This window comes from Equus asinus, chromosome 30, assembly GCF_041296235.1.
Source record: "Equus asinus isolate D_3611 breed Donkey chromosome 30, EquAss-T2T_v2, whole genome shotgun sequence".
Classification (NCBI taxonomy): Eukaryota; Metazoa; Chordata; class Mammalia; order Perissodactyla; family Equidae; genus Equus; species Equus asinus.
In genome coordinates, this window is record NC_091819.1 from 20,804,669 (window position 1) to 20,825,205 (window position 20,537).

The window sequence follows — 20,537 nt, forward strand, 5'->3', positions numbered from 1 at the left end:
GAAAAAGCCAAGCATCTTCCTAGGAAGAGAATAGCAGAATCTTAAAAAGACAGTATGATACTTTTATAAACTCTGGTTTCCTTCTTCCTCTTGGAGAGTACGAATTTCTTTGAGACAACAAAAAGAGAGGGGAAATAAAAGGAGATGCTAACGCTTCTGTCCTTTTCATGTGTGGAACACTCAAATGAAGAGAATCAAACCTCAGGACTTAGACAGAAGGCACAGAGCTCCTTAAATAAAGTGTTAACCTCTATTTTAAAACTTTTTCCCCTAGAATCCAACATTTACTATATAAAACTTGAGCGACCGTTTACGGTAACCAGTAGTTCAAACAACTCTGGATAATCACCATCTTTGAACACTATCACATCCTAAAGCTGTAGGAAGGGATCAAACATAGAAAGCACTTTAAAAAAAAATCCTTACAATATGCTATTTTGCTTTTGACCAGGTTTTAAAAATTCATAGTTTGGCATCCTAATGAAACAAAACGACTTTCAATTAAACCCGGAAAAAGCCGACTTTATTTAAAGACATTCCGGGATTCTGACCTTCTCTCAACTATTTCAAAGCGACACGATGAACTTCCCAATAAAGGCTCAGTACCCGGAAGGAGTGTGGAAGCCTCGCCCAGGCCAGTACCCACCAAGCTTTAGTCACTTCATGCTGGCGTACAAAGGAACCTTCGAGACCACAGGCTACCCAGAGATTTTCAAACCACACTGAAAGTGAGGAAGAGGCTAAGCAGGTGTCCCCCATGCGCCCCCACTTCATCCGGAACCCTACCAATTTTATCAATGCTGGAAGCTTGAGGTTGCACCTAAATATTACATTAAAAATAAATTTCACTGCCAGAAAAAGAAAAGTTTGAAAGCGGATACCACCAATGAGAGAAGTGGACCCATCCGCCCGATTTCAGAGCTAAGCTAGTGACCGAGCTTCAAATCCAGCTCTCCACTCTCGGTCGAGTGTGCCTTCCCGACTACTTGACAGCCGGGTAAGAAACCGCCAAGGTGCTACTTATGGCTCTAAGAACAAAATTCTGTTTCCCTCACAAAGAAGAGGGTTCTTTCGAAAAGGCAAAAATGTTCTTTATACTGAATATACTGAATTTTGATTCATGAGATCCACTCGGTGCCAAGGGAACTGTAAAATAAAAGGCCAGCCGTGGAACACACTTGCTACGACACGCAATTTCAACACAAGCCTCTTTTGCAAGTGGCCGTTAAGTACTTGCTGGCGTCTGACTGAGTTCTGACAACCATCCACCTGGAAGACGGTGACAAGGTCAAGGCTCCTGAAATGATCACGAGAGCACGTTACTTACAGGAGGCAGAGACACCTGCCCAGTGATTTCAGGCGGACGCATGCTCACAGGGTCTTCTCCCGGCCCCTCGGGTTCCCCGGACGGGTACGGCGGGGGCGGGTAAGGGGGGTACTCCTCCAGGTACACGTCAAGCGGATGGGGTGCCTCTAGATTTGGCTCTTCCACGCTATTCTGGAAATTTGGGCTGCTGTCTGGGACTCCTTCAGGCACATAATCAAGGCCCGGAGACGGAGCTGGCAAGTCACTGCTCTCTGTACTGGCACCCCCTACTTCCTCTGGGGACACCGGTTCAGGAGCCACAGGGACCACCTCCTTCTCTGGCTCCACGTGTAAATAGGGATTCTGGATTTCTACTGGGCTTTCTGAGCCCGCAGTCACTGAGGTTGACTTGGATGGGTAGGACGGGACGGAGATGGTCTCCATGGCAGCTATGGTGGTCCTCTGATACAGAAGTTTCTGAATATTCGGCCCATTAGGACCCTCTGGCTCTGTAATAGAGCTGCGTTTTTTCAGGGGCCGCGGTGCATTGGACAGTTTCTTTCGTAGGGCTTCTAAGTCAGCATCACTCTGGTTTCGGTAAGGATTGGACAAGAAAGGCAGTAACTTGGTTGGGCTGAGGGGTCGAGGAATTCTTTCGTTTTCATGGTTCTCCTGCCCTGAGGAAACGGGCTCTGTTTCGGGCTCCGGACTGCCAGGCTTGCCCTGGGCAGTGGAGTAAGCGTTCTCCGGGGGCTGCTGCTGACTCTGGGCAGCTGCAATCACGGGCTTGCCGTACACTAATCGGAAATGGAAGAGAAACCCTGATTAGTATTAATCAAACAAGACGGCAAGTAACAGACATAGCTAACAATAAGTGAAGCGTCTTTTAATTTCACAGGTAACCTTTCAATACAACCTTTACAATAAGAAAGAAAACAGTGCCAATTATAAGTGTAAGAAATCACTGACTGTAGCATCAAAATTTAAAATGTCGAAACGTGAAAAGAACTTAGAATCAATGAAAACTGGTAATCCTTTGATGTGTCCAGATTAAAATAAAACACACACTAGCCCATCTTTTATCATTTTCAAAAGTAAATCAATGTGAGCAATCATATTTGCCTTATAAAATTATCAAGAACCACTTATATTTACCAAAACTAGTCCCCTAACATTCTATCAACATTACCTAATTCCCAAATTATCATATTAGCAGTTTTCACCAAAGACCCATGAAAAGAGTAAGATCCAGCATATATATTAATTCTTTGCTGTCAACTATCTTTATGACATCTTAGGCCACAATTCCATGCTTATTTCCTGATGAGAAAGCTATTTTCTTTCGATTACAACACGGTGAATTTTATTCTAGTCCTATAAACCACTAATGCCTCTTAGAAAGAAACCCAACAAATTACCAGATTATCTACATTTAACACAAAGTCATCTTTTTTTTGTTTTTAAATTTAACTAGTGGCTGAGTCCTCATTAGAACAATTTAAAATATAGTAGAGAGTGATTTTTTTAAAAAACACATACATGAAGCAGTTGTTCAACCCTCTACGCACCAAGAACATCTGGTCAACCCTACAGTGAAGACACAGCCTTGGGCACTGGAATGACACCTGTGGGCGTTTTTCCTCCACTCACGGATGAGCTCCTGAGTTCTCAGTTCTAAAGGAGCTCACCAACGAGTAAAAGACGAATGCACACGAGTAATTACAAAGTAGAAGGCTATGTGTTTACCACAGGTTCTATTCATCTCTTTTATTCAGCTTGTTCATCTATTATTTCCATATTATTTCATTTTATTCATCTATTATCTTCAGTGCCTACTGCAGTAACTGACGTTTTGCAGGAACTCTTTTGAACCCTTGGTTAAGAACAGAAGCCACGATTAAACAAAACTCAGAACAAAAGCATGACAACAGGTACGGGTCACTCTGCCGCTCACTGACAGCCGGAGCCCTGGTGCAGGGCTTGGACGCACCATCTACGCGGTGAGAACAACATCGAGACACTCACCGCTGGAAAAGTGCGGCCCTCTGGACTGCGTCTTGGTCAAGGCACTCTGCACGGCCTGCTGGAAGTTCTTTCCGGGAGCCTGATGCTGGGTGTACATGGAGTATATGGAGCTCGCCGCCACGGTCTGGGGTTTCCTGAAAGGCGGCAGCAGGGCATCTTTGGAAGGCTGGGGGGTGAAGGGCCGGACAGCGGCGGCAGGCGGACTTTCTTGCTTGGACCCTGGAGCAAGGGCTTGGTCTTGGCCCACTGCAGGTGCGCCGGGGGCCAGCAGGACCCTCGGCTGCTGCCCTGCTGGTTTCGGTTTATTTCCCACGGACGCCACAGCTGCTGACAACTGCTGAGGATTTCCATCTGGCTTAACATCTGACGGCGACTGATTGGTTTGTCCAAAATAAGGCAAATTAATCTGTTTTGGTTTTGATGGAACAGGAGGTGGGACTTTAGCCACATTTTTATTTGCAGCCTGCAACACACAAACACAAAGAGCCAGTTAGAATATTGTATAACTGGGTACCAGGATGTTCCAGGTGACCGAATTTCACAAATGTTGAGTATACACTGAAAATTAAGTCATTAAAAAGTTTTAAATCTCTGAATTTAACCACATTTAATAAGGGACTTTAGCAATGCAACACGATTCCTGTCCTGAACTGCCTCCTCCTTGTTGTCACTTCCCATTTGGGCAACTCTAAGTGCCCACGCGAAAACTTTTATCTGCCATTGCACACAGTCACAAATGGCACCAATCAATGAAAACCATCCTTGTTCATGGAACCTCACGCGACCTAGACCACTGTGGTAAAAAACACCTCGATCTGGAGCACGCAGCCAGAATGGGTCGTCAAAGGTTGGAATTCTAACAGCTATAGAAGATTCACCATCAAATTGTTTCACTCCAAATTTTGACTCGGCCCCAAATTTTAAAGAAATAATGTAATTAAGCAGCCAAATACAATGTTCTTCAATGCACCCATGTTTTTTAGAGAATCACATGAAATACTACCCAAAAGCAAGTATGTCAGTCCTCCTCCAACATGGTTTGGGACCACAAACATACCCAAGTGACAGAATTTAAGATAACAGAATGCTGTTATATTTTCTAATCTTCCAGATATATTTCGGTTTTTGCTGCTCTCCCTCACATAACGCTTTATCTCTTCTAAAAATGGCAGACAGAATTACCATTAAAATTTAAAAGTGGGATATTCCTACGTACCTGAGCATCCCGCAAGATGTCTTCACTGCTCTGGTTTTTCCTCAGAGTGCCAAAGGAGGGCGGGGCGGCAGACTGGTCCACTGTGTCAAACATGGAGAAGGGCCGCACTTTCTTCTCCTTCTCCCTCAGTGGCACCTCCCCATCGTCAGCTGATGACGACAGGAAAAACTCACACGGATGTTCAAACTGTTTGTCATAAAATTTCTTATTCACGCTTAAACCTCCCCTCAGTTTCTTTGAAACCCTGTCCCCGCTAAAAGCTTTCCCATTTTTAAATTAAGTTGATTAAAGAGCAACTCAAACACTACAAGCCTAGTACCTTAACTCCGTGGCTAAAGGAAAGTGTTCTGGAAATAAACACTGTCTCTAGTTCTAACGCACTGGAAAATAAACTACCTAAAAAAGAATACAGGGCGCCTTCTAGATGGCCAAAACAGAACGCTGGGGAGCAGCACAAGGAAACCTCACCTTGGTCTGCAGCATCCCCGGAGGTTTTAGGCAGAGAAGCGGAAGCCTGGGTCGGGAAAAAGTCTGCATTTGAAGGACTCCACTCAGGTCCCAGGGAATGGATTTTAGAGCCTGGAACACAGAAAAGCCACTGCCACTACCCCAGCGTTCTAGAGAGATTCTGAATGGTTCAGTTCACTGCTACAAAGTTTAATCCCGAAAAGGAGCTTGAAATTTCAGACTCAAAACAACCCCCGTAAGCTTATTTAGAAACATCAGATTTTTCTATTTCTAATTTGAGATTTTGTCCCCTACGCAACACAATTTAAAATAATTCATGGTAAACAGAAAGTCGGCCTGACCCAGCAAGGACTCTACTCCTCACTGGGTAAGAAAACGTCACCGTCACACCCAGAAGACGCCCAGGTTAGCAGACCAAGGGCTCCGAGGTGTACCTCAGATAAGGACACCACAGGTGACGTAGGCACAACAAAAAGGCAAAACGTGGACTTTCAACCCATGACTCTGACCACCGTCCTTCACAAATCAGTGATTTCAGGGTTTTTTCCTACACTGATATTTAAGTTTCAAAGCCACAGCTTTTATTTTTCCTTATAGAGACAAAACAAAAGTAACTCTTCCTACAATAAAACACAGACTATGTGGCACTGTTGCTTCACGGTGATAATTACAGCAAAATAACGAATCATTTTAAAGTTAGCTATTTTTTGCATATGACAGTGGTTTGAGAAGAGAGACAATAATGGCTATTATTTTTTTCTTCCAGGGGTCTGAAGGATAAGGTCTTTAAAGGATGTTTTCATCCTGTTTTCCCTATTAACTCTCCCTTCATTTCCTCCTCCTATTACAAAACTCCGACTTGCACCTCTCCACGGACCTGAGCACTGCAGGATGCAAGGATCACTAACACAAGGAGCCTCTGCTATTTTCACTCTGCCTCCCAATGTTTGCCTTTATTCTAAATGTTACTGGCAGGAAAATACTCATGCATAAATTCACATCAAAGCCAACACCATTTATCAACACAATGAGTTCACCGCCTCACATTCTGTAGATGACGCCACTAATACTCACATACATGGTGTTTTCACACAAAATGAAAAGTTCTGAATTTATTAACATCAGATCCAAAATTCCATATTAACAAGAAGGAATTAAAACAGTTTTCAGGTTTGCAAAAAATACTACATTTTCTTTCATTTCTTGAATAGAATGGTACTGTTTCAGGTTAAGAAATTGATTGCACTAGCAAAAAATACACAGAAATTCTTAGAATTCAAACAAGAACAAGGGATAGGGAGACAAATTTTGTAAAAATGCAAACTTGGGAAAAATAATAATGAGGACATGGAGGAACTGAGCTGGGGAAGGACTCAGAAATGTCTTTACCTTTAGTTTGTGAGGCGGCCCCCGATCTCATGTTGGGCAGCGTCTGCACCTTCATGGGCCCATCTGCAACCTGCATGGCCAAGGAACCATCCGGCAGGGCTGGCTTCACCACAAGTTCAGGCCTCGAGGAAATCCGCGGCATCGTAAACGACTGGATATAGGGACCGACAGCAGCCACACGACTCGGCGCAGAGACCCCCTGCTGGGGCAGACTCCCATCGGAGGAAACCTTAAGAAAAAGCACAGTCCTTCAGTGTTACAGGTCACATCGGATCAAACTCAGAAAAGCCTGGGAGATTTTCATACTTTTTAAACATCAGCACTTTCAGGATCTAGCCTCAGAATCTACAAGAAACGTCCCCACACAAAAACTCTCCACAAGGAATTCTCACCCATACTTTATTACAAGTATTAGAAAGCAGAGCAAAGCTACAGAGACAATAACAGCAACAAGCACAAGAACAAGGCACGAGCTTTTGAGGAGCCAGAAGTACTGTCTCGCTCGTTTCTGAGTCACACCGAGTGACGGTTCTGAAGCAGCCACTGCGGTGACTGCCCTCGCCAGGCTGGTCATCTCCCCTCTCCCTCCCCGGCCCGTGACAAAACAGCCCACTTACTGGAAGGTTCTCTTTCTGCTGGAGTGCTGCCTTCTTCTTCCAGAGCCGGTCCCTCAGCTCATTAACACGCTTATCCATGACTGCCACTTCTGAATTGCGCTTATTCAAACACTCCCTCTGTTGCTGCAGCTTGGCATTCTGCTCTTGATTCAGTTTGTTTCTTAACTGAATAAAATGGGCGGGGGGGGGGGGGGGCAGGTAGCCAAGGAGTAGGAAGAAGAATTTCACAAACAGAGAACCACATGGCTCCCTATTACATAATTTCTGAAAATGTAAGGTCCCTCCACGCTTCCCAGCTCATGGTTTACAATGAGGCATCAGACCACCGACTGTGGTTCCGAGGAGTGCCTGAAATTTCCTGTCTGAGGTCCTACGAAGTCGACTCCGGGTTCTTTGGGCTTTAGGTCTCATCCCCTCCCTCTCCTTTAAGGAAAAGAAACCACAATCCAGCATTCCCTCGCGCTTATCCGGAGGAGACCCTATTCTATCTCGTGTGCAGCCGGACTCACCTGCAGCTCCGTGTAGAGCCGATCGAGCTCGGCCACTGCGGACTGGCTGTCATGGTGACCGTCGATCCGGCCGTTCTTGAGCATCTCCAGCTGTCTCGTAAGTTCCTCTACTTTTGACACAGCCAGAACGAGCTCCCTCTGTTTTTGCTGGAACAAGCTATTCATCTGTTCAATCTCCTCCACTAGAATGAGAAGGAGAAAAGGAACACAAGTTGAAAAGAAAAATAAGAAAGGACCGCCTCCCAGGCAACCGGGCTTTACAATAAACTTCCTACTAGAGAGTAGAGAAATCCTTAAGAAATGTCCTAGAACCACCCTATTTCTTTCATAGGCAACTGAAATGAACACGGCTCTCTCTGAATGTCTGTGCCTCTTTCTGAATGTACTTTTAGCAGAGTTTGTATTGTGGATATAATTAAACAAACTCCAAATTTTAGAAACAATGAGATTTCTTTACAATTTTTAATCTCAATTTCACAGTGGCAGATGGAGTATTAAATCAGTAAGATTTTAATTTAACAGGTACTGTAATAGATGGAGCTATTGGATGAATAAAAATCCTTGCCTTCATCTGATTTTCAGTCAAAAAATATTTAGAGAGGAAAAAAACAAACTACTACTCATTTTCCAAAGGTAAAACTTAGAAACCTTGTCTAAAATATTCAACAGCTGAGTTCAATTCAGGGGAACCAGCGGCATCAGAACTATGGTGAATTATACTTTTCAGGAAAAAAAATCCTTTTAGGGGCTGCCTGGTGGTGCAGCGGTTAAGTGCGCATGTTCCGCTCCAGAGGCCCGGGGTTCGCCAGTTCGGATCCCAGGTGCGGACATGGCACTGCTTGGCACGCCATGCTGTGGCAGGCGTCCCACATATAAAGTAGAGGAAGATCGGCACAGATGTTAGCTCAGGGCCAGTCTTCCTCAGCAAAAAGAGGAGGATTGGCAGCAGACGTTACCTCAGGGCTAATCTTCCTCAAAAAAAAAAAACAAAAAATCCTTTTAAAGTTATCTACGTGCAAAGTCTCATCCTCTTCACACTTAGTACAAATTTACATAAACTTCCCACACTGACGTGTTCGCTTACACCCGCACAGTCTGGTGCGCAGGTTGACTGAAGGAAACCCACCAGCAGCAACTCACCAAGTTTGCCATTGCTTAGCCTCTTCTGTTCCACGTGGCCTTTCAGCGCTCTCACTTTTTTTAGCTTAGCTTCCTGACTCTCGGCTATTTCTTTGAGCCTCTTAAGTTTCTCCTGCTCAGCAGCCTGTTGCTGTTGACGCTGGTCTTGCTGTTTCAAAAACTTTAAGCGCTGTTCCTAAACACAAAAGCCATCAGCAGGCATATCACTTTAAGCAGACAACCCACTAACCCAAAGATAATCCAGCCACACCCTGAGATGCCGAGATTGAGATGCAGCCCTAGTGGCAATGTTCCAGCCTCACCGTCTGTCCTGTACACAGCCGTCAGAACGGCCCTGGAAGTTTGTTAAAAACAGATGCTCCCATGGGGCTGGCCCCGTGGCCGAGTGGTTAAGTTCGAGTGCTCTGCTGCAGGCGGCCCAGTATTTCGTTAGTTCGAATCCTGGGCGCGGACATGGCACTGCTCATCAGACCACGCTGAGGCAGCGTCCCACATGCCACAACTAGAAGAACCCACAACGAAGAATACACAACTATGTACCGGGGGCTTTGGGGAGAAAAAGGAAAAAATAAAATCTTAAAAAAAAAAAAAAAAAAAAAAACAGATGCTCCCAGGCCCAGCCCCAGAATCTCCTGGGGGTAAGATCCAGGATTCAGTACTTTTCACCCAAGTGGTTCTGACACAGCCAGCAGCGATCCTTGAACTAGTTTTCATGAACAGCAGCTACAATTCAAGAAGGAGCTCACTGGGAGGTGGGCGCCAGTATGAGAAAGTTGCTCAATGATAAGCTTTGGAGTCAAATACGGATTCAAACCCAAACTCTGCCACTTACAAAACTCAGGGCAAATTACACAACCTCACCGAGTATGCGAGTCTGTCTCCCCATCTATGAAATTGCGATGATCAATAATAACTACCTCCCAGGGCTGCAGAAGGAGTAAATGAGACGTGAAATGTAAACTGCTCTGAACCATCCCTTCCACAGTGGACACTCAATAAACACACTTAGAAAAGAGTTAAAGAATTAACTCCTCAATACCTTTAGAAAACTGCAATTATGCAACTTAAAATTTTATTTCTATTATATCAAAAATTTTTACTGAGTAACAGAGCCATACAATTTATAATCTAAGGTAAACTCCTCGGGGCCAGCCTGGTGGCATAGCAGTTAAGTTTGTATGTTCCACTTCGGTGGCCCAGGGTTCGCAGGTTTGGATCCTGGGTGCAGACCTACACACCGTTCATCAAGGCATGCTGTGGAGGCATCCCACATAAAACAGAGGAAGATTGGCACAGATGTCAGCTCAGGGCCAATCTTCCTCAAGCAAAAGGAGGAAGATTGGCTACAGTTGTTAGCTCAAGGTCAATCTTCCTCACCCACGCCCCCTCCAAAAAAGGGTAAACTTCTTGGATTAATATGCCTAAAACATATAATTAACACAGAAAGAGTTTCAAAATAAGACCCTGGGGATAGAGATTTACTGTGTGAACAATCACCCTTTTTATTTGAATTTCTGTGCCTGTTACTCAAGGAATGGTGCACAAGCACCACATGGGAGCTTGTTAGAAGTGCAGAATCTGAGACCCCCAACCCACACCTGCTGGATCAGAATATGCATTTTTAACAAGACCTCTAGGTGATGGGTATGCACATTAAAGTTTGAGAAGCAATGATAACACACGACTTTGAAAAAGCTGGTGTCCGGCATTAGAAACAGAAGTGGATGCACAGGACCCCTAGGAAGCACCACATGAAGAAGTATGACACAGTGCTGTTGAGAACTGCCTTAGAGACGGCCTGCCCATTGCTTCAAAGGCCTGCTGGGTAACTCGCTATGTCAAACCATCAACTGTCTACCCCAGCTTCAGCACACGGACAAGCTCTACAGGACTGGCCAGGTGTAGACACTGAGTGTTTAGGCCAGGGGTTGGCAAACTCCAGCCTGCAGGTGAAATCCAGCTTGCTATCTGTTCTTCTAAGTGCAGTATTACTGGAACACGGCCACACCCCTTCATTCACCTATTGTCTGCGGCTGCTTTTGTTGCTACAACTGCAGAATGGAGACAGCACAGCCTGCAAACCTTAAAACATTTACTATAAAATATTTACTACATACATATATACACAGAGAAATTCGGATGACAGCTGGTTTGGACTAGAAGCCTACGGCTATCAGGAGAAGCCACAGTGAGACAGGCTGTAACAGTAACAGAGAGGCTTCTTCTATTTCCCTTGTTCGGGGCCAGGACCAGGATCAGTTTGCGGGTGGAGAATGTCCCCAAATAAAGGCAAGCAGCCTGTTACGTGTGCCAGGCAGCAGAAGCGGACAGTGTTAGCATCGGCAGACTTTAAGGTTCCTCTTGCTGGAGTAACAATTCAGGACAAGGTGAGCCCAGAGGAGTTCCTACCAGCAAAGCTGACGGGTTCTCTACGCCTCTCCTGTTACCAGTACCCAACACAGCAGGGTTAACGTCTGTTAGAATCAGGGGTCAGGAAGATCTTGAACAATTGGGAAGATTTTAGGATTTCTACAAAATGCTGTAGAATAGAGAAGAAAGCCCCAAACAGCAGGTAACTTTCGGGTTGACAGTAGCAACTCACAGCTGTGCAGTAACTGGCTCAGTAATGAGGGTAGAATTGAGCAGCTTTACACACTCATGAACAGTAGCGGCCTGTTAGGTCCTTTAAAACAGGACATTACCTTGGTCGCCAGCATTTGTTGCTGGGCCTCAATCTGTTGCTGCTGGCGAGATGCCATTTCCTGAAGTTCAGCGAGAGTCAGATCCATCCTAGGACCACTAACCTACAAATAAAAACACAAACAATCCAGCTCCTCATAAAGCGACCAGAGACTCCTGCCTCTAAGGCCTATTCATATGCTTCACCCGAACCAACCAGGACAAAAACATTTAGCCATTTTTGTTCCATGATATTAAAGAAACCATTAATTTTTATATTAATCCCCCCACATTGATGTATTAAGTTATGATGTAAAACACACTAATACACAGACCAACATTTTTAAGTTGTAAATTTAAAATTAAGTAGTTTCAATAGTCCGTGATATAAATGGAACTATTTAGAACTACCTTGTTCTGCAGTTAATTTATATTAGGAAAGTAGCATTTGTTCATGTTAAACACGATCCTAGGGCACTGACAACCAACCCAGAATACAGTTACCAGAACACCCTTTAAAAATAGGCCACGGGATGGGGTTCGCCGGTTCAGATCCTGGATGTGGACACGGCACCGCTTGGCAAAAGCCATGCTGTGGTAGGCATCCCACGTATAAAGTAGAGGAGGATGGGCATGGATGTTAGCTCAGGGCCAGTCTTCCTCAGCAAAAAGAGGAAGATTGGCAGTAGTTGGCTCAGGGCTAATCTTCCTCAAAAAAAAAAATAAATAAAAAATAAAAATATGCCACTAGCATTAAAAAATTCAAGATGCACTGGGTCATCAGGAACAAAGCAAGATGTCCACTCTCAAAACACCTATTCAACAAGGTCGTAAGGTTCTACCAGTGCAATAGAGCAAGAAAAAGAAAGAAACTGTATCGAAATCAGAAAGGAAGAAGTTAAACTGTCTTTACTTATAGACAACATAATCATCTATGAAGAAAATCCTGTGAAATCTAAAAAAAAGCTATCCAAAGTAATAACTTTTTAGCAAGACTGCAGGATAAAACATCAATATATACAAATTAATTGTATTTCTACATATTAGGAACAAACCAGAAACTGAAAAAAATGTTTTAAATATCACTTACAATAGCATAAAAAACATGAAGTACTTAGGAATAAATTTAACAGATGATACGCAAGACCTGTACACCGAAAACTTTAAAACAATGCTGAGAGAAAGAAGACCTAAATAGATGGAGAGAGATACCACGGGGTTCATGAGTTGAAAAGCTCAATACTGTCAAGATGGCAATTCTTCCCAAACTGATTTAACTATAGATTCAACAGAATCCCAATGGAAATCCAGCAGGCTCCTTTGTATAAACTGACAAGCCAATTCTAAAATTCCATATGGCAGCGGAAAGAATCTAGAACAACCAAAACAACTCTGAAAAGAATAAAGTTGGAAAACAACACTACCTGATTTCAAGACTGCTCATGTTTCAGTAGCCAATACAGCGTGATACTGACGTTAAGATAGACAAACAGATCAACGGAACAGAACAGAGAGTAAAAAAATAGACCCCCCACACGTACGGGGCAACTGATGCGAGACAAAGGTGCGAAGACAACTGAGTAAAGAAAGAACAGGGGCCAGCCCCGTGGTCGAGTGTTTAAATTCGCGCGCTCTGCTGCAGTGGCCCAGGGTTCGGATCCTGGGCACGGACATGGCACCGCTCATCAGGTCACGTTGGGGCGGCGTCCCACATCCCACAACTAGAAGGACGTGCAACTAAGATATACAACTGTGTACAGGCGGGGGTTTGGGGAGATAAAGCAGGAAAAAAAAAAAATGATTGGCAACAGTTGTTAGCCCAGGTGCCAATCTTTAAAAAAAAAAAGAAAGAAAGAAAGAACAGACTTCTCAGCAAATGCTGCTTGTGCAACTGGATATCCACACACAAAAACCAAAATCAACTTTCATTCTCACACCCAATGAAAAGAGTAACTCAAAATGGCTCATAAACTTAAATGTAAAGTCTAAAACTACAAAACTTCTAAATTGATCAATTATACTTTATTAAAATTAAGAACAAGTCCTAGACTGGGAAAAATATTTGCAAATCATATATCTAATCAAAGACTTGGATCCAGAATACAAAACGAACTCTCAAATTCAATAAGAAAGCAAACAACCCAATAAAGAAAAAAAAAATGAGCCAAAAGAGTAAAGCAAGCAAATACGTCACCAAAGAAGATACACGAATGGCAAATGAGCACATGAAAAGATGCCCAACATCATTAGCCATGAGAGAAACGCAAATTATATGGGGAGGGAGGCAAGAAGGGGAGGATTACCAAAGGACGTGAGCAATGTTCTGGGGGTGATGAATATTTTCATTATATTGATTGTGGTGATGGTTTCACAGGTATATACGTATGCCAAAACTTATCAAATGTGCACGTGAAATATGTACAGTTTACTACATGTCAATTATATGTCAATAAAGTAGAAAAAAAAATCCCAGCAAGGGGGAAAGATACATTGTGTCAAGATGCACGCAAATCCTGTTAATGGCTGAGACCATTTCCGTCACCCTGATCTCAGCCTTCCACCACACTAAGATAGCTCTAGGAGCAAAGAAGAGAAACTGGAAGAATTAGGGGAAAGGTAAAACAGGGGCAAACGGAGCTTTAGATCATCTGGATTCTAGCATAACTTGACCGTAGATTGGACAAAGGTAATTTAGCGAAGTCCCGAGAGTATCAAACACCTGAGCTCTGAAAAGAAAATGTCTACAAGGTACCCCAGATATACTTGCTAAAATTCATAGGCAACAGCAAGAGCATTAAATATAATTTTCCATTTTTCTCAAAGCAGTTACAGCAACAAATTAAATTACCAAGAAACAAACACTTCCTCTGGCTTGCTCAACATGATTTGTTCTGAATTTGTGGTATACTCGCCACCTAACTGCTTTTGGTAGTCAGCTACGGAGAGACCATTACAATTAATCATTTCTACGAAATACATTTAAAATCACCTTTCAAAAAAGGGCCATCCCTTGGACCATGAGAGAATTATGTTAAGTGAAATAAGCCAGCGAGAGAAAGATAATCTGTGTACGACTCCACTCATACGAGGAATTTAAAACTATGGACCAAGAACAGTTTAGTGGCTACCAGGGGAAAGGTGGGGTGGGGGGTGGGCACAAAGGGTGAAGTGGTGCTCCTACAACATGAATGACAAACATTAATGTACAATTGAAATTTCACAAGATTGTAATCTATCAATAACTCAATAAAAAAAAAATTTAAAAAAAAAGGGCCATCCTTAATAACCCACTGAATCACAAAGTAAACAATGAACGAGACTGAAGGGTCAAAAGAGCAGCATCACGGTGGCGCACACACACCGCGCGAATACAAACGGGCACTTACGCCATTCTCCTTTCTGCGATGTTCACCAGGAACTTTTGCGCCATTTCTTTTTAAACTCGGATCCTGAGACCTTGGTCCGCCCACTAAACACAAAATTCAAAAGCCATGCATTAACACTAGAGTTGACAGATAGCATAAGTTCGAGTTCACCTCTGACTTCCATTATTACTGCTCTTTGATATTTTAAGTTGAAAGTATCCTTCAAACAAAATATCTTCTAAGAACAACGGAGTTAAGGTCTCGTAATTCAGCCTGTTTTGGAGAACCTTACTTGACATGGTGAATAATTAGCACTTGGAAATATCGCATGCTAACCATTTCCTAGGAAGCTGCATGATTCAGGTCCCAAAGGAGGAAAAACTAACAAAATAAAACGTATTTCTGATTCTGGTAATCCACACCGTCTGCTTATAGCTGCTCCTCCGAGTTCTCTATTTAGTACTCACTGGTGAAATCAGGAATAGTTTCATTGAAAGAAATAAGTGAAAATTAAATCAGTCCATCCTTGTGCTCATTAACGGTGTCTGTAACTTACACGGGAAGGAAGCAATTGAAAACAGAACAAGTGGTATTTTAAATATGTGATTTATTGAGGATGTGTGTGGTGATTCATAAGTACTATGAAGCACTTCCCCATTTATTTAAGTAAAATATCTCCATTTTCTTAGTTTGGGAGAGTACTAACTGGAAAACCCTGCGTACTTTGCCTTTTTTAGCTAAAAAGAACTTTTTAAGTCACAATATGTAGGTCTCTCAGTACCACCTAATTCATCATAAAGGGAAAATAGTTTTAATTTAAACTGATACATTATAAGAAACAAATATCAACAAAGAGAATTTTTTAAATAAATGAAATTAAACTTATACCTGTACTTCTCAGAAATTAGAAAAACGATTAAATTATCTCGAGAAATTTTAGAATAAAATTTCTTTTGAGCCAAATGTCGACCGTACCCGCCTTGAAGCTAAACACGCGTTCGTATGCCAATAAATGCACCTATCCTCTGAGCCAAGCGTCACACTTCCACCGAGCTCTAACGCATTAGCTTTATTTTTAAAATACTCTTTAATTCTCTGACACAATAGCTCAAGCAATCTGTCACAACATTGCTGCAAGAAAAAGAAAAGTCTATCATTGGAGAATAATTGCCTCTTTGCTACCTCAGATAGAGCACTCACCCAGTCTCTCCTTATGTTCAGTGACACAATTAGAGTAAAAAGCAAGAGCCTTAAAAATAATTTCACATACATTCTGGGTCACAGGTCCTAGTTAAACTGGAAAAAGAATATGGTAACACTCTCCTAATCTGTAATCTAGAAGTCTACCCAAAAAAGGCTAACACCTTATGGAAGTGCACTGAAAGCAATCCTGCTTTATCCCAATCGAAACACTACGTGGCACTGGTGCTCTGCAAGAACATGAAAACAGCCCCTTTATCTTCAGATTACATGTCTCACATTACACACTGAAACTGCATATTGCACTATGTAGAGGCTGCTTGATAATTGACCCAGCACCACCCAGGACGATATTCGAACTGGCAGATGAACGGGTAAAATTCAACTCGTTTGTTAGAAAAGGATGTACATAGTAAAGTAAAGACAGAACAAAATAAAAATAAGATGCAGGTGCCAATTTAAAGCTACAGAAAAGGCGGCTCAGGAAAAAAAAAAAAACATGCTTATTTAAAATAAAATGACAGACATGAATGACACTGAACGGCACGTGAGCCGGCCTGGTGGAGGTGATTCAGGTCCCCTCCTGGGTCTGCCCCTGGCCGCGCAGCCTCTGACAAGTCATTTAACCCCTCAGTATCAGCTTTTCTCACCCGGAGAGCAGAAGAGGCCGGACTCAGTCAGTTCCGGGGCCCCCACACTCTAAATTTAAAATTTCTAATTGTTGGGTACCATATGGACATTTGCACTAAAGCAATAAAATTGAGATTTTTGGCACATCCAATAGTTAACATCTGTTACCTATATTCTTACTCCCAAGAATTATGTACTGAAGTCACAAACCCTCAACTTTCTATGTTAAAAGTTGCAACGTTTTTAGAAATACCTCGCAATCCTGCTTCAACCAGGGCTTCCCCCTGAGAACAGAGCTTCCCCACAGATCTCAGACTTGAGACTGCTTGTGCTCCCACGTCCCACGAGACCTCCAGGGTCACAGGGATGGTCGGGTCCTCAACGTCTAGGGCTGCTTTCAATCCACTATTTCTCCACCTTCAGGTGTTTCCTTGCTCCCTCTCCTTTGTCATCTATAAACTCCAGTCACATCTGTAAACTCAGTCACTACTCCCCTCCAGGTCCTGCCTTCATTCCGGATGACTCTCATCCAAAGGCTGCCTCTTGGCTCTGTGGCTTCCTCATCTCCACTCTCATTCAGGCTCATTTCACGGCCCAACCTAGGGGCGCTCTATCTCTGAAATCTTACATTCGAACACTCTACTTCTGACCGCAGCTTCCCCTCACTACGCCATTCGTTAACCTGAGACTTGCAGTCTCTCAAGCCTCTACTCTTTCCCTGCAGCCCCTCCCACCTTCACTTCTTCCCCACCCAGCTTAGAAGCCATCTTGCCAATATCCTCTCCTCCTCTGTCCCACTGATCTTCCATCGAATTATTCCACAAAACCCCAACCTTGGGTCAATCCAACCATCTTCTTCTCTTACAACCCTCTGGCTGCAGGGCACCACTGGAGAAAGATGCTCCGTGGTCCATGGTCTCTAACCCCAGCTGGCCTCCACGGTCCCCAGTCATCTGTCTTCCCTTGTGGGCACTCTCCTTTGCTCCACAACAGCTCCCACCGCTGAGCGCCTTCATCACCGCTTCCAGACAAGTCTGCCTCCTAGCTCAGACAAAACTAGCATCTCCAGATGCGAAGTCCCTCCAGCGGCTCCCACAAAGCGCACACACTTCCCTGCAGCTGCACAGCTGTCCGTCTGTCCTGTTACGTTAGGAGGGCTGCCTCAGAGGGCCTCTCCGCCAGGGCTGAGGGACCCCTTCCAGGGACTCGCCAGCAAGCACTCCCCATCTTCCTGTATTCCAGCCCCCTGCGCTGCGCACTGCTTCCCCGCGCTGAAACCATCATCGACCTGCTCCCATCTTCAAACAAAACACAACCACACCCTGTTCTCCTGCCCACAGCCCGGTCTTGGAGGAGGGGTCCACGCTGCCCTCGCCGTTCCACTCCCACCTCCTTCACCCCTCCAAGTACCGGCTCCTGACCACGGGCCCCTCCCCCAGCTACTCCAACACAGGAAATAAAAGTTCCAGTCTCTGCTCCAGTTCCCAGACGGCCACCTACCGACGTCCCTGCCAGGGGGGCGCTCATGACGAAGGAAGAAGCGAACTTCGCTCCTCTGGCTCCCAAAACGCTGCAGCACGTCCAGCATGCGCTCGTTGTCCGCAACCGGACGCTCTGAAAGAGACGGACAGAGAGCAGCGGTCACAGGCGAAAGAGGCGCACGCACCACTGCCCGTCCATCCTTCGGGGTGACGGTGCATGATGAACGCAGGAAACAGCTGCCTAGGCAATCTCCTTTTCCTTAAAAGAGCCCTCAGAACATGAAGCATCACAGGGTTCCCACTCATGTAATCAGTGCCAAACCTGTGGAGCTCGGCACAGAGGTGTGGGCCAGGGCCGGCCACCAGGAGCTCAAGGGTCTAACGCAGGGGGCTCCTTTCCAGCCACAGGCCCACCACCTTCACCTCCGAGGCTTCCCGAGTTTCTCTCACCTATTACAGAGGATGGTCTCTGACATCCCTTCTAACTAATAGTGCTATCATTCTTTAAATACATAAATGAAAAATTCAAAAAGAACTTTCTAAACAGTTTAGTCTTACCATCTATTAGGCTTTTTTTTTTTTCTTTTTTGAGGAAGATTAGCCCTGAGCTAACATCTGCTGCCAGTCCTCCTCTTTTTTGCTGAGGAAGACTGGACCTGAGCTAACATCTGTGCCCATCTTCCTCCACTTTATATGTGGGACGGCTACCACAGCATGGCGTGCCAAGCAGTGCCATGTCTGCACCCAGGATCCGAATCGGCGAACCCCAGGCCGCCAAAGTGGAACATGCACACTTAACTGCTGAGCCACCAGGCCGGCCCCTATTAAGCCATTTTTAAGTTACAATTTAACACACTGTGCTAAAAAAATCAGACATATCCATTTCCAAACCATATTTCCGTTAGTGCATTGAAAATATATCCACTTGGCCCCTCTTCCAGAGAGACTGCCAGTTGTCAGAGCTTTCCTGGGACAAAAAGAAGGGCACAGATGGAGGCCAGCCCTGTGGCCAAGCGGTTCAAGTTCCGCGTGCTCTGCTTACGCGGCCTGGGTTCACGGGTTCAGATCCTGGGTTCAGATCCTGGGTGTGGACCTACACGACTCATCAACCATGCTATCGAGGCATCCCACGTACAAAAGAGAGGAAGACTAGCACAGGGGATGTTAGCTCAGGGCTAATCTTCCTCAAAAAAAAAAAAAAAAAAAGAACCCCAAATGGCCAATACACAAACGAAAGAGTGGGCAACCTCTGCTATGAGCTTAGCAAGAATTAAGAGTAATCTATCAATGGCTGACGAGGGATGCTTTCAGAAATAACTGGGAGGAATGTGAACTTACACAGGCTTTGTGGAGGGACATCTGGCAATATGTATTAAATTTTAAATGTGTGGACCTTTAACCAAGCAGTTCCACTTCTTGATATCTAAAGAAATGCTTACACAAGCTCAAGAGGCTCCTAAAAGGATTTTTATTGCAGCATTTATAAAAACAAGGGAATTAAATGTTTGTGAACAAAGAAATGGTTAGATTAACTACAGTTTATGCGTACTATGAGAAACAATGTGATTATTAAAAATAATGATGTAAATTACACTTACATCTAAATCTGGAAAGATCTCCAAGGAAAAACAGCAAAATCGCAGGATATTGACATGTATGATACTATTTACATAAAGAAAAACTAGAAAAACAGACAACACACAAAACTCTTCTATAGTTACTTATAAATACAGAGAAAAAGTCTGAAAAGTTATCTGCTATAAGTACAAGCAATCACATCAAGTGATCGATAAGCTTAGTGAAGAGACTTCCATCCTTTCTATATTATTTCTTTCTTCTTTTACAAAACAGAACACATTCTGGTGTGGTCTTTTTTTTTTTTTTGGTGAGTTAGATTCGCTCTAAGCTAACATCCATTGCCAATCCTCCTCTTTTTTTCCTTGAGGAAGATTAGCCCTGAGCTAACATCCCCACCAGTCTTCCTCTCCTTTCTGCGTGGGATGCCTCCAGAGCATGACTGATAAGTGGAGTATAGGTCCACACCCAGGATCCAAACCCACAAACCCGGGTCACCAAAGTGGAGCACACGGAACTTTAACCATCAGCCAGGGGGCCAGCCCTGTCTTTTTTTTTTTAACTAAAAAGTCAGAGGCCTGGCCCCATGGTGTAGTGGTGGGGCTCCGTTCACTCTGCTTCAGTGGCCTGGGTTCATGGGTTCAGATCCCAGGCGCAGACATACACCACTTGTCAGCCATGCTGTGGGAGTAACCCACATACAAAGTAAAGGAAGAATGGCACAGGCGTTAGCCTAATCTGCAGCAAATCTTCCTCAGCAAAAAAAAAGTTAGAAGAAATGAAATCCTTTAAACATCACCACCACATAGTAAGGGTTACTGAACTCAAGTGAGCAAGAGACTACAGAGGAAGGGGAGCAGGTGGAATGAAGCGTTTCAAGGAAGAGCGTGAGCCCTGGCAGAGAGAAAGAACACGTCCTCCTCTAGGAAAATCAGAA

The 20,537-nt window shown here is 44.1% G+C and overlaps 1 protein-coding gene across 3 annotated transcripts in view; it reads right to left on the reverse strand.

Moving 5' to 3' along the window:
• Positions 1–20,537, reverse strand: part of TP53BP2 (tumor protein p53 binding protein 2) — a 57,824-nt gene that overhangs the window by 11,829 nt on the left and 25,458 nt on the right. For all 3 annotated transcript variants that reach the window (XM_044762732.2, XM_014838741.3, XM_014838745.3), the window contains exons 3-13: positions 18,045–18,158; positions 14,736–14,818; positions 11,373–11,474; positions 8,671–8,845; positions 7,531–7,712; positions 7,022–7,186; positions 6,405–6,633; positions 5,016–5,126; positions 4,548–4,696; positions 3,332–3,794; positions 1,328–2,103 (exon numbers count right to left, since the gene is read on the reverse strand). In XM_044762732.2, coding sequence (XP_044618667.2) covers positions 1,328–2,103; positions 3,332–3,794; positions 4,548–4,696; positions 5,016–5,126; positions 6,405–6,633; positions 7,022–7,186; positions 7,531–7,712; positions 8,671–8,845; positions 11,373–11,474; positions 14,736–14,818; positions 18,045–18,158 — 2,549 coding nt within the window. The remainder of the gene's footprint in view (positions 1–1,327; positions 2,104–3,331; positions 3,795–4,547; positions 4,697–5,015; positions 5,127–6,404; positions 6,634–7,021; positions 7,187–7,530; positions 7,713–8,670; positions 8,846–11,372; positions 11,475–14,735; positions 14,819–18,044; positions 18,159–20,537) is intronic.